This window comes from Acomys russatus, chromosome 29, assembly GCF_903995435.1.
Source record: "Acomys russatus chromosome 29, mAcoRus1.1, whole genome shotgun sequence".
NCBI classification, from domain to species: domain Eukaryota; kingdom Metazoa; phylum Chordata; class Mammalia; order Rodentia; family Muridae; genus Acomys; species Acomys russatus.
In genome coordinates this window covers 5,748,701-5,760,195 of record NC_067165.1, presented here as the reverse complement: position 1 = coordinate 5,760,195, position 11,495 = coordinate 5,748,701, and the positions used below count along the sequence as shown (strand labels likewise).

Below are 11,495 nucleotides of genomic sequence, written 5' to 3'. Positions count from 1 at the left end.
GGATGATGGTAAATGTGTGAAGTTTGTTTTCTACCCATGGGGGCTAAACTCCTCTGCTTGGCATTTAAGCCACAAATTTATCTTGCCTCTTCAAGGGGATGACAAGATTTGAGACGCCAGGCCTGTTCTGGAGCCAAGGAGTGTATTTCCTCATGTGGTCCCATTGACAGGCCTAAAACGATGGAGGCAGACCCACCTCATCTTTCTTAGAAGCTGCCTAACATGGCGGCGAGCTCCTTGTCATTGGGAGTGCTCAAGAAGAGGCTGAGACATCTGAGAGGGAGGAACAGCAGGTCCTGTTCAGAGACCCTGGGGAGATGCCACTGGATGGTGGCAGAGGTTTCTGGTGTCAGCTTCCATGCTGCCAAGGGAGGCTCACTCAGGTCCAGGGCAGGAGTACTCATCTGACCAGTCAGAGCAGTGCTGCACACGGTCCCGGCACAGAGCCCTTGGAATGCAGCCACAGTAGGTGAAGACAGTTGGGGTGCAGCGCCACCACCCGGGGCCACAAGGTGGGCATGCAGTCACTGGGGAGACAAGAGCCAGTGGAAGAAGCAGTAGCTGTGGGTCCTGGCCTCCCGTACACTAGGACACTCTAGCTCTGCAACATGCCATAGCTCTTGCGGCCTTAGGCCATCTAGTGTCTGTGACTGTGTTCCTGGCTTCCCTGCAGCAGAGAGAATAGCGATTCCACAACTCAGACACAAGCTGTGTGACCTGCTCACCCTGTCAAAGCCTCCGTTTCCATCTGTTCAATTGATGCAGCTTTTGGATATTAATGGACATGTAGAGGCTGCACCACCCAGCTTTTTGCGGTCCCTTGGATGCTCTGGGGACGCCTCACTCTCCTGTCCCCTGTCCTGTGCCTGTGGCTCCAGCGTCCCTCTTTGCACTCCAACCCTGACTGTTGTTCTCAAAGGTCTCTTCCAGAGATGCCTTTTCTGAGATGTCTGGTGGAGTCTCCAGGGCCCCAGCACTTCCTTTTGGTACCAGCATGGTGTAGTGCTGAGCATGTGTCTAGCTCCTGACTAGCCCCCTCCAGAATCTGGCACAGGCCTCACCTCAACAGTGCTCAGGCCATGTTTGTTGATTTAACACTTGGGATAGAATGTGTGCACATGTGTGCATGCACATGGATGTACATACATGGGATAGAATGTGTGCACATGTGTGCATGCACATGGATGTACATACATGGGATAGAATGTGTGCACATGTGCGTGTGCACATGGGATAGAATGTGTGCACATGTGTGCATGCACATGGATGTACATACATGGGATAGAATGTGTGCTCATGTGTGCACGCACATGGATGTACATACATGGGATAGAATGTGTGCACATGCATGTGGATGCACATACATGGGATAGAATGTGTGCACATGTGCGTGTGCACATGGGATAGAATGTGTGCTCATGTGTGCATGCACATGGATGTACATACATGGGATAGAATGTGTGCACATGTGCGTGTGCACATGGGATAGAATGTGTGCACATGTGTGCATGCACATGGATGCACATACATGTGTAGATGCACTTGTATGGCAGCTTCAGGTCCACCGTGTCTTCCTCAATTGTTTGTTGCCTTCTGTCTTTTGAGACAGGGTCTCACCTGGCCTTCAACTCTTCAACTCTGAAGCCAAAGATGACCACGAACATTTGGTCCTCCTGCTTCTATTCTCAGAGGGTTAGGATTACAGAAATGTACCACCATGCCTCATTTGTGCACTGCTGAGGATCAGCCCAGGGCTTGCCCACTCAGGGCAGGCGCTACACCAACCAAGCTGCGTCCTCAGCACCTTACCCTAAATGGTTTTTTTATTGTGTGTGCACTTTGTGTACCTGACACAGTACAGATGTGGCTTGTGGTGTGCATGAGTCGGGAACCTGGGGTCAGTTCTCTCTTCCTACCGTGTGGATCCTGGGGGTGGTATTTGGCTCCTCATGCTGTGCAGCAGCACTTCAGTGGCTGAGCATCTCTCCAGCTCTGGGGAAAGGATCTAAGGAGGTCCAGAGCAGGACCCTGGACTTTCCTCAACAGTCCCCTCCTGGCATGTCTGATCCCTTCTCGGTGCTTGGGGGTTGCCCACATATGAACTGGGCCAGTGAGCCCTGCCCTGGCCTCCTCACAGGGTTGCTAGGAAGTGCGTAGGACAGAAGGCTCAGATCCAGGTTGGGCAGGCTGTCTGCTCAGTCACCCTCTGGGCCCTAGTATTCAGTCAGTGCCCTGTAGGCAAGTGGCCTCCACAGAAGAACCTCTCATTTCAAGGCCCTCTGCCCAGAGGTGCTCAAGTGGGAGTGGACATATTCTTCCCAGGTTGCAGGGACAGTGTGCAGGGGACCTTGGAGATTCTTGTGCCGCCTATGGCCTTGGCCATTGCTTGGCTGCCTGTTTCTGCCCATCCCCCACCTGGGGGTGCCCAGACCCCCCACCTGGGCTCAGTTCATCCGAGCAGTCTCCACAGTTGTTGGTGCCGTCACATTTCTGGTCTGAGTAGATCCAGGAGGCTGGGTCTCCACAGTAGGCCAGGAGGAAGCTGGGGAGGCTCTGGGGCACATCTCCTGCAGAGGGACAGATAGGGCAGGACAAAATTCACCTCTGACCACAGTACCTCAGCCATCTGCATTTGGATCACTCAGTCCAACCTGGTAGGTAGTACATTCAGGGTCTCCCGATCCATTCTGGAAAGGGCATAGGAGGTTTTCCAGGAAGGAGGTCAGTTCCAAGGAAAGGAGTGTTCTCACTTTGTGCATCCCTGATATGTCCCCATCCTCAGCATTGTGTGGGCCCTCACTACACAAGTCCTCCCTGCCACCTCTGCTGACCTCCCACCTTCAGTCCTCCCCTCCCGGAAGCCCCCTCTCATGAGAACACAGCAGGCAGAGCCTGGATTTCTTATATGTGGGCCCCCGGGATCCAAAGTTGCTTCTGTGTCAGGCAGCTGTGCACAGGGTGACCCAAATTCACACAAACCCCAGGCCAGCCTCGGGTAGTGAGCTTCCTGTCCTAAAAAGACTTAAACAGAGGTTGGGTGCTCTCTGTTGGGCTTGCTGGAGCAGTGCGTGGGATAGGAGCTGGAGTGTGGACCAGGTGACCTTTTGTTGTTGTTGCTAAGACAGGCTGGCCCAAAACTTAAAGTAGAGCCAAGGATGGCCTTGAACTCCTGGGCATGCTGCATTCACCTTTCAAGTACTGTGAGATTACAGTGTGCACCGCCATTCTTGGATTTGGGCTAATCAATTCTCTAGGGTCCAGTCCTCAAGGATCTGAGATGCTGTGCCCCCTGCTCCCCCAGCCTCCACCCCTGTGCCCCCTGCTCCCCCAGCCTCCACCCCTGTGCCCCCTGCTCCCCCAGCCTCCACCCCAGCTCATAGCTGTCATTCATGCTCTCATGTTTATTTCACATAGCCAGGCTCCCCTCTCCTAAGGACAGGTGTCTAAGGCATGGGCCAAGGTCGTCCGATTTAATTTTTTATTTGCTCATTCATTTAGCAAGTCGTTCTGGATAAGCTTGTCCCAGGTCCTGGGACCCCAAGCTCAAGCAGACCAGAATATCCCACACCAGAGGCATTCATAGCCTGATGGGGGTGGCAGATATGATGACAGTGTCCCACTGAGCTGCAAGGAAAGTTAAGGTGGTTGTGCGAGATGAACAGGAACATGGCACTGAGAGGGTACTCACCACACAAACTTTCATCCTCATCTTCGCCGTGAGGACAGGTGCGAATACCATCACACACTCCATGGGCTGGGATGCAGTGCCTTCGATCATGACACAAGAAGCCTGTCCTGTTGCTCAGTGTCACACAGGACTGAGTCTCTGTAGTGACAAGAGAGGCTTGAGAGTGAAGGTGGCACGCTCAAAGACAGCCTTGGGATGGGCAAGGCAGGCACTGCACAGGGCCCTCCAGTGAACCCCTTTGAGATCGTGGAGGGCCTGGGGCAGCAGGGAGGCCCTGGACTCTGTAGCATGTGTGGGGTTGAAGCCGCCACTCTGGCAGGCACAGATGACCTGGCCTCCTCCAGCCTAGGTCCTTTGTCCTCAGAATAGTCATAGCCAGCCCCTGCGCTATGTGGGATGTTGGGAACATGGTAACTCTAGACTCTGGCTCACAGGCTGTGCAGAGTGATTTGGTCACTCAGGCAGCACTGAGGCACTGTGTCACCCTTCTCATAGCCTCAATGATGGGTTTCCTGGAACAGGTTAGGGTGTCGACAACTGTCTATCTGTGCTCTCTGGGACAGCACGTCACAATCCTTTCCATTGGGGTATGCCTTAACAGTCAGCAAACGTCCATATTGTTTCAAGTACTCCTGAGAAGTGTTATGCTGACACCCCACCAGAGTGGGAAATACTCACCCTGGAGGTGGCCCCAAGATTTAAAGGAGAAATGAAGGAGACAGAGGTCATAGACTGTGCCTATGAGCACATACATGTGGGAGTGTACTTGTGCTGGTATGAGTCATGGTCTCAGGTCCCCGAGCTACCTCAGCTAGGTGGTACCTTTAGGGACACACACTGTCACAGATGCACACAGAAAAACGAACACATTCATACATATCACACACTTGTACCTTCGTGCACATGCTTATGACAACAGATACACACACAGACATGTGCTGACACACATGTACACAGACAAACTAATGCATACACTAATATGCATACAGGCACACAGGTACCTGCATACCTACAGGCATTCACACACACACACACACACACACACACAAACACAAGCAGGCAGGCACCTGCATGCAATATGGACACTCACACAATACACATGTACACAGGCAGCCAGGCACCTAGATGTACATGGACACTTACACACACACGTGCAGGCAGGCACCTATATGTATACAAGCGCTGACACACATGTGCACGCACATACTCTTGCACCCACAGGCCCACAGCTGCAGCGCCCCCTTCTACGCAGTCAGGGGGAATGCTATGATTTCACTCTTCTTCCTCCTCATCCCTTACAGCCGCCCTGCTTAGCCCTGGAGCCATCTCTGGGGAAGCTAGGAAGAAGGGTGGGACAAGTCCTTCCCTAGGCTCCTGGAACACGACCTCCCTCCCAATGCAGCTTTTGAGGCCCTGGGCACCTGACCCCACTTGCTCACAAGCACTGTTTTCTCGCACCCTAGGAACTCCACACGCGTGGGTGTCTAGGCCTGGGATGCTAGCCCTCACACTGTCTGCTAACCAATCTCCACTTTCCCTTCCACCTCAGGTCTCTTTCACTACTCCCCAAGGTCCTTCCCACCCTGACTGTAACCACATGGACTGGATGAGAACCCCAGCTTCAGATGCTGGGCCTCCCCACTAGGCCTGCCCTTGAGTGTTTATTGGGTGGAGTTTATATAGTTCTCTGAACTGCTCCCAGAGGGTGGGGGCTGCACTGAAGGCAGACTGCAGGAAAGTTGTGTGGTTGCAGGTACCACCCAGAGTGGTCAGGCAAGGAGAGTAGGAAGTGCAGTGGCTTATGGGGGCTGAGAGGAAGCTCCTAGCCCAGCTCAGGGGTCAGAGAGAAGTTCTTAGAGGAAGGAACATCAAAACCAGGACTTTCCAACAGATCATGTTGGGGCTGGAGAGATGGCTCAGTAGTCAAGAGCACTTGTTCTTCCAGAGGACCTACCTGTGGGTTCAATTCCCAACACCCATATGGAGGCTCACAACTGTCTGTAACTACAGTTCCAGGGGTTCTTCTGGAACCTCTGGGCACCAGGCACCCATGTGGTATACACATATATATGCAAGCAAAACACCCATACACATGAAAAGAAAAAAAAATTTTAATTAATTAATTTATTTAAGAAGTATACAGTGTTTTGCTTGCATGTACCTCTGTCTGCCAAAAGAGGGCACCAGATCTCATAATAGATGGTTGTGAGCCACCATGTGGTTGCTGGGAATTGAACTCTGGACCTTTGGAAGAGCAGGCCGTGCTTTTAACTTCTGAGCCATCTCTCAAGGCCATGAAAATAAAATTTACACATTAAAACAAAAAGTTTAAGACAGCATATGTGAAGGATGTGTGTGCGAATGGCCTCTCAGACGTGTATCCATACGTGCACAGGTGCACAGGCGGTCTCTGCTGGCACCTTAAGGAACCACTCAGGTCACTTCAGGGAGAAGCTGGGCAGGACTGGGGCTCCCGTCCCCGAGCCTCCATGCCTGCCTCCTTTTTGCCACCCTAACCTGGTGTGCGGGATGGACGTCCAAGGACGGTGGCCACGACGAGCAAGGCAGCAAGTGTGGCCAGCAGAAACAGCAGGAAGAGCGAGAGGCAAGCCCCACGGCGTGAGCAGCAGAGGGGGCCGTAGCCTGTGGAGGGGAAGACAATGAAGAGGTACAGGGATTTCCCCCAGGATTAACCCCCCCCCCTAGCCTTGCCGGCACTCCCCCCCCCCTGCCCCTTATCGGTACTAGGGTTAGAGCGAGCATTCCTAAACCCACCACAACACTCTCTGGTCCTGCCTGTCCACTACCATCACCAAGTGCCATCGGGGGCTAGCCTCGGCTCCACAGAGGCTGTGGAGCAGCCTCCCCGTCCTTTCTAGCTTTTCCTCGCGACAGTGGACAACTGTGTAGCCAGTCTGTACCATGGAAGAAGTGACCACAGGCTCATCACAGCAGTTCTATTTCTCAAGAACATCCTTTATTTCTGTGGATGACAAACTGAGGTTGAGGGAAGCAAGGGCCCCGGTCACTCTCCTCTGGGCTGAGGCCTGGTACCTGTGTGATGCTAAAACCTAGACCCTTTCCTCACTTCTGGCCTACCATCTGTTTTAGTGCCCTTCAGCCCCAGGCCCATCGATTCCCAGCTGGGCCACACAGTGAGCCACTCATTTTTCTATGCCTCCGTTTCCTTGAGTGTTAAGTGGGTACTGTGGTGGTTACTGTAGTTTGCTGGGGGCTGGTTTGTTGAGTGATTATTCTAAAACTGCAGGTACTAAGTGTGAGGGAGCATTTTTTGTGTATCTACCCAAAAATGTAGATTTTTTTTTTTTGTGCCAAGGTCTCTCTAAGAATCATGGAAACAGCAGGCACGGGAGCTGCTGGCAGATGTCCCATCCTCCAGAATTCCCATACTCCTCTGGTTTGTTGTTTGTTTTTCAAGACAGGGTCTCACTATACAGCTCTGGCTGTCCTGGAATTCACTATGTAGACCAGTCTGGCTATGGACTCACAGAGATCTGCCTGTCTTTACCTCCCAAGTGTTGGGATTAAGGATGCGCACCACCACTATTCCTAGCTTATGCTCCTTAATTCTTGCTTGCTTGCAAAATGAAGCAAAGCAGCTTTATTCAGGACCTCCTGGGCACCTTGCTCTGTAGAAGGCATGGACATAGCTTTGCTTGCCCTCCGTTCACAGCTACACTTGGAGGGCCAGACACAGTCAAGTAGGGAGGAGGGTGGGGACTCAGTCCCCTGTGCCAGGCCACAGAAGGGCAGGGGCAGGTTTGAATCATCCCTGTCGCCCTTCGTCAGGCTCTGAGGCAGGCATAGCTCTCACTGGTGCTGTGTGTGTGTGTGTGTGTGTGTGTGTGTGTGTGTGTGTGTGTGTGTGTGTGTGTGTGTGTGTATGTGTACGCTCGCGCGGAAACTAGAGACACAGAAGACAAGAGAAGGATCCTGATTTGGGTCATTTAATTCACACCACTCATGTTTCCAGTCACTGCCAGCAAGACCTGTATCTGCAGTGTCAAATGAAAGGTGGCTGCTCTGAGTAGCTCGGGGTGATACAGAAGCCTCAGGAAAACCAGATGATTTATAGGGACAGGGCAGAGTCCTCAAAGAGCCAGCCTTCTAGGCAGAGGATGTGGGAGGAGAGGCCTGGTGGGTGGCTGGTGAGGACGAAGGCATGTGGCTGTGGGTTGGTAGAGGGGACAACAGCAGGCCTACAGGAAGTGCAGTGTACATCTAAAACCTATAATCCTGTAGCCCTAGTTGGTGGCTCCTTTGTGGTCAGCAAGCCCGGGGTAAACTTGGGTCACCAGGGAGATCGTATTGAAACTGGGCAACGGAGACTTCTGGCCAGCCAAGTGGCTGCTCCTCAAATATTTGTGTAGCGTATGTTGTGTGCAAGGTGGGGCTGCAGGCAAGCCTGGAGCAGCAGGCAGGGCTCTGGCCCAGCTGAAGACGCCCACTTTAAAGCCAGAAACTCCTTAGCTGCTGCCCACTCCCAACAAAGGAAGGCAAACCACACCTATCACCAGCCACACCTACCACCAGCCACCAACTTGGGGTGTGTGGGGGAATAGCCACCAGCACTGCACAAGGAGGGCCCTGAAGCTTAGCAACCAGGGCCTCCTTTCCAGTGCCATAATTACCATGACCTGACTACCCAGGCTCTCTTAGCTTCAGTGGTCTCTCGCACTCACCTGCCCAGGGCTGTCCCGCAGCTCCAGGCATCCCAGGCAGGCCCTTTACAGCCATTCTTAGCATCTCCCTGTTTCCTCCTTGATCAACTGTGGGCCAAGATAGGGCCCAGGGACACACACATTCAGTAAGCATGTGCTCCTTCCTTATCTTACAAGGTCCTGGCTGCACAGGAGTGAGGGAAACTTAACAGGTGTAAGTGTGGTCCTGACTGACCCTACTAAGATCAACAGAACCTCCCAAACCAGGCATGGGGCCTGGAGGTCGACTTGGAGGTTCTGGGTGTTAGGGGTTCAGTGTGGTGGCCCAGCAGGTAAAAGCCACATAGCAGGAGAACGACCAGTTCTATTCACAGCAAGTGGCTGTCAGTATGGCTGGCCAGGAAGCTGGGTGCAGGAAGGCTGTAGTAACGTTGGACTCTCCAAGCCCAACTTCAAGGTAGCTCCCAGGGAAAAGACCCGCAGCTCCCAGGCTGGCCTCCACCTCTGTCCTTACCTTCCCCTCCAGGGCGGCCTTTCCTTCCAGCAGCAGTGTTGCTCTCTGCATCTCCCTGGCCAAGAGACCAACCAGAAGCAGGCTGGGCAAACCTCTGCTCTCTCACAGCCCAGACTCATCCTGCTCGCTTCAGGTTTCCACACTTTGTACTGCTCAGTGGGGTGGCTTCTGCCCAACACCCACCCTCCTTTATCCTTCAAATTAACCCAGGCAGGTCTCCCAGGTGATAGTGCCCCGTCACCCCTGAGCTCCTGTCTGCCACCCAGCACGCCTAGCTCTCACTTAGAGTAAGTCCTCAGGGCAGATGAATGCAGCTGTAGGTGCTAGGGCCCCCCCCCCCCCCCAGAACTCTTTCCACCCCAAGGATGGGCCCCTAGGTCAGGAGCCCAGTTCAGGCTCAGCAGCTTTTACCTGGGGGGAGATCTTGTTCATGGCTCCAACACTCATGCCCAGGAACCGGGGTGAAGTAGAGAGCTCAGTGTCCTGTCTTGTCACCAAGGGCAGCCTGGGGAAGGGAGGGACAGCAAAAGGCTTTACCAGAGCTGTGCCCTCCCCTGTGGCACTCCCCTCCCAGGCTGCCTCCTCAGTGGAGGAGAGGACGCGGGGGGGGGGGGTTGGGCGGGGGGAGAAGAGCTGGGGGGTGGCTGCAGTTGGACAGTGACATCTTGAGGCTGGAGTCTTCATCCTTTTCCACAGATGACAGGGGGGAAGTGCCATGTGCCTCAAGCCACACTGTGGCTGGGAGAAAAGAGCCAGGGCACCAGCAGAATGCAGCGCCCCAAGGCCCCAGGCTGTGGGAGCCACAGGCAGAAGGACCGAGAGTCTCAGCACAGTGGCCAGAAGAAGTTCCTTTTCTCACTGAGCTGTTCAATAAGTAGATGGTCCAGGATCAGAAGAATGTGCATTTCTGAGGGCTGGCAGGATGGCTCAGTGGTAAACGTGCTCACCTGAGGACCTTTGTTCTAGTCCCTGAATATATGTCAAGGTGCAAGGAGAGAACTCACCCCACACATGCACTAAGCACACCCACCCACTACACACATTAATAAATAAAAAGAAGAAAGCGTGGGCCGGGCATGGTGGCCTTTAATCCCAGAACTCGGGAGGCAGAGGCAGAGGGATTGCTACGAGTTCGAGGCCAGCCTGGTCTACAAAGTGAGTCTAGGACAGCCAAGGCTACACAGAGAAACCCTGGAGAGAGAGGGAGGGGGACAAGGGAGAGAGAGAGGGGGGGAGAGAGAGAGAGAGAGAGAGAGAGAGAGAGAGAGAGAGAGAGAGAGAGAGAGAGAGAGAGAGAGAGCGCGAGCGCAAATGCATGCATTTTACACTAAAAACATGGATACACATTTTTCCTTTTTTGAGATGGTGCCTGTGTGGGAACGAGCTGCTTTCCAGATGATCTCCCAGGCCAGCAGGAACAGATTCCCTAGCGATCTAGTCCACTGAGGAGACTGCGGCCCTAGAAACACCCCAAGGGTGGTACCACCTTCAGGTGCCCATGAGTTCCCACCAGGAAGTCCCCTGCTAGGCCGTGTCTCTTGCAGTGGGAAAGACGTGCCAAAACATGGGGGTAGGAGACCATAACCACGGGCTGGGGAAGCGAAGCACGGGTTCTCATGACGGCCTTGCTAATGGCTTGGAAACATCCCTTCCCTTCACACACATGAAGGTAGAGGGTGGCTTGGGTGTAGGTTCCTCAGAAGTGGGCTGTTGAAATTATTTTTATAAAACTGTGTTTGTTTCTTTTAGCTTATTTCTTAACCAGGCTATCACACAAATAATTGAGGCTTTTTTTTTTTTTTTTTTAAGACTTATTTATTATTATGTATACAGTGCTCTGTCTGCATGTATATCTTCAGGCCAGAGGAGGGCATCAGATTACATTATAGATGGTTGTGAGCCACCATGTGGTTGCTGGGAATTGAACTCAGGACCTCTGGAAGAGCAGTCAGTGCTCTTAACCTCTGAGCCATCTCTCTAGCCCGAAACTCTTTTATAATCCAAGGCTTCACAACACAATCTGAGCAGTTTAAGGCTGTTCTTAACCCTCTGTTATTTTGTCTCACTCCCAGCCAACATCCCAGCGGTACTTGCACTTTGTAGCTTTCCTCAGCTCCAGCTCCTTCCTCCTGGTCTTCCTTGGACCTCTCTTGGCCGCCTACTCCTCTCTCTTCCCCTCTGACTCCTCCTCCCCTGGCTGGCAGGAAGTCCAGCCCTATTTTCTCCCTTGCTCATTGATTGGCTGTAAGCTGCCTTATTGACATCACAGGAAGATAATTGGGGAGCAGAGTTTACACAACATTTAGACAGAAAATCAGAATTTAAACTACACAATATCCCCCAGCACTTGGGAGGCAGAGGCAGGTAGATCACTGTGAGTTCGAGGCCAGTCTGGTCTACAAAGCGAGTCCAGGACAGCCAAGGATACAGAGAAACCCTGTCTCAAAAAACCAAAAAAACAAAACAAAACAAAACAAAACCAAAACAGAAAACTACTACACAATAACCTTATGCGTACAGAGGGTTTTGGGTTTTTTTGTTTATTTTTGGAGGTGTTGGACTCATCTTGAACTCATGGTGATCCACCTGCCTCAGCTCCCTAATGGTAGAG

General features: G+C 52.8%; 1 protein-coding gene across 1 annotated transcript; it reads right to left on the bottom strand.

Moving 5' to 3' along the window:
• Positions 1-206: 206 nt before the first annotated feature.
• Ldlrad1 (low density lipoprotein receptor class A domain containing 1) lies at positions 207-9,003 on the bottom strand. The gene is given in 7 exon segments (XM_051172021.1): positions 207-273; positions 380-527; positions 2,439-2,567; positions 3,689-3,826; positions 6,206-6,331; positions 8,885-8,951; positions 8,953-9,003. Coding segments are annotated over 7 exon segments (726 nt in total).
• Positions 9,004-11,495: the final 2,492 nt, after the last annotated feature.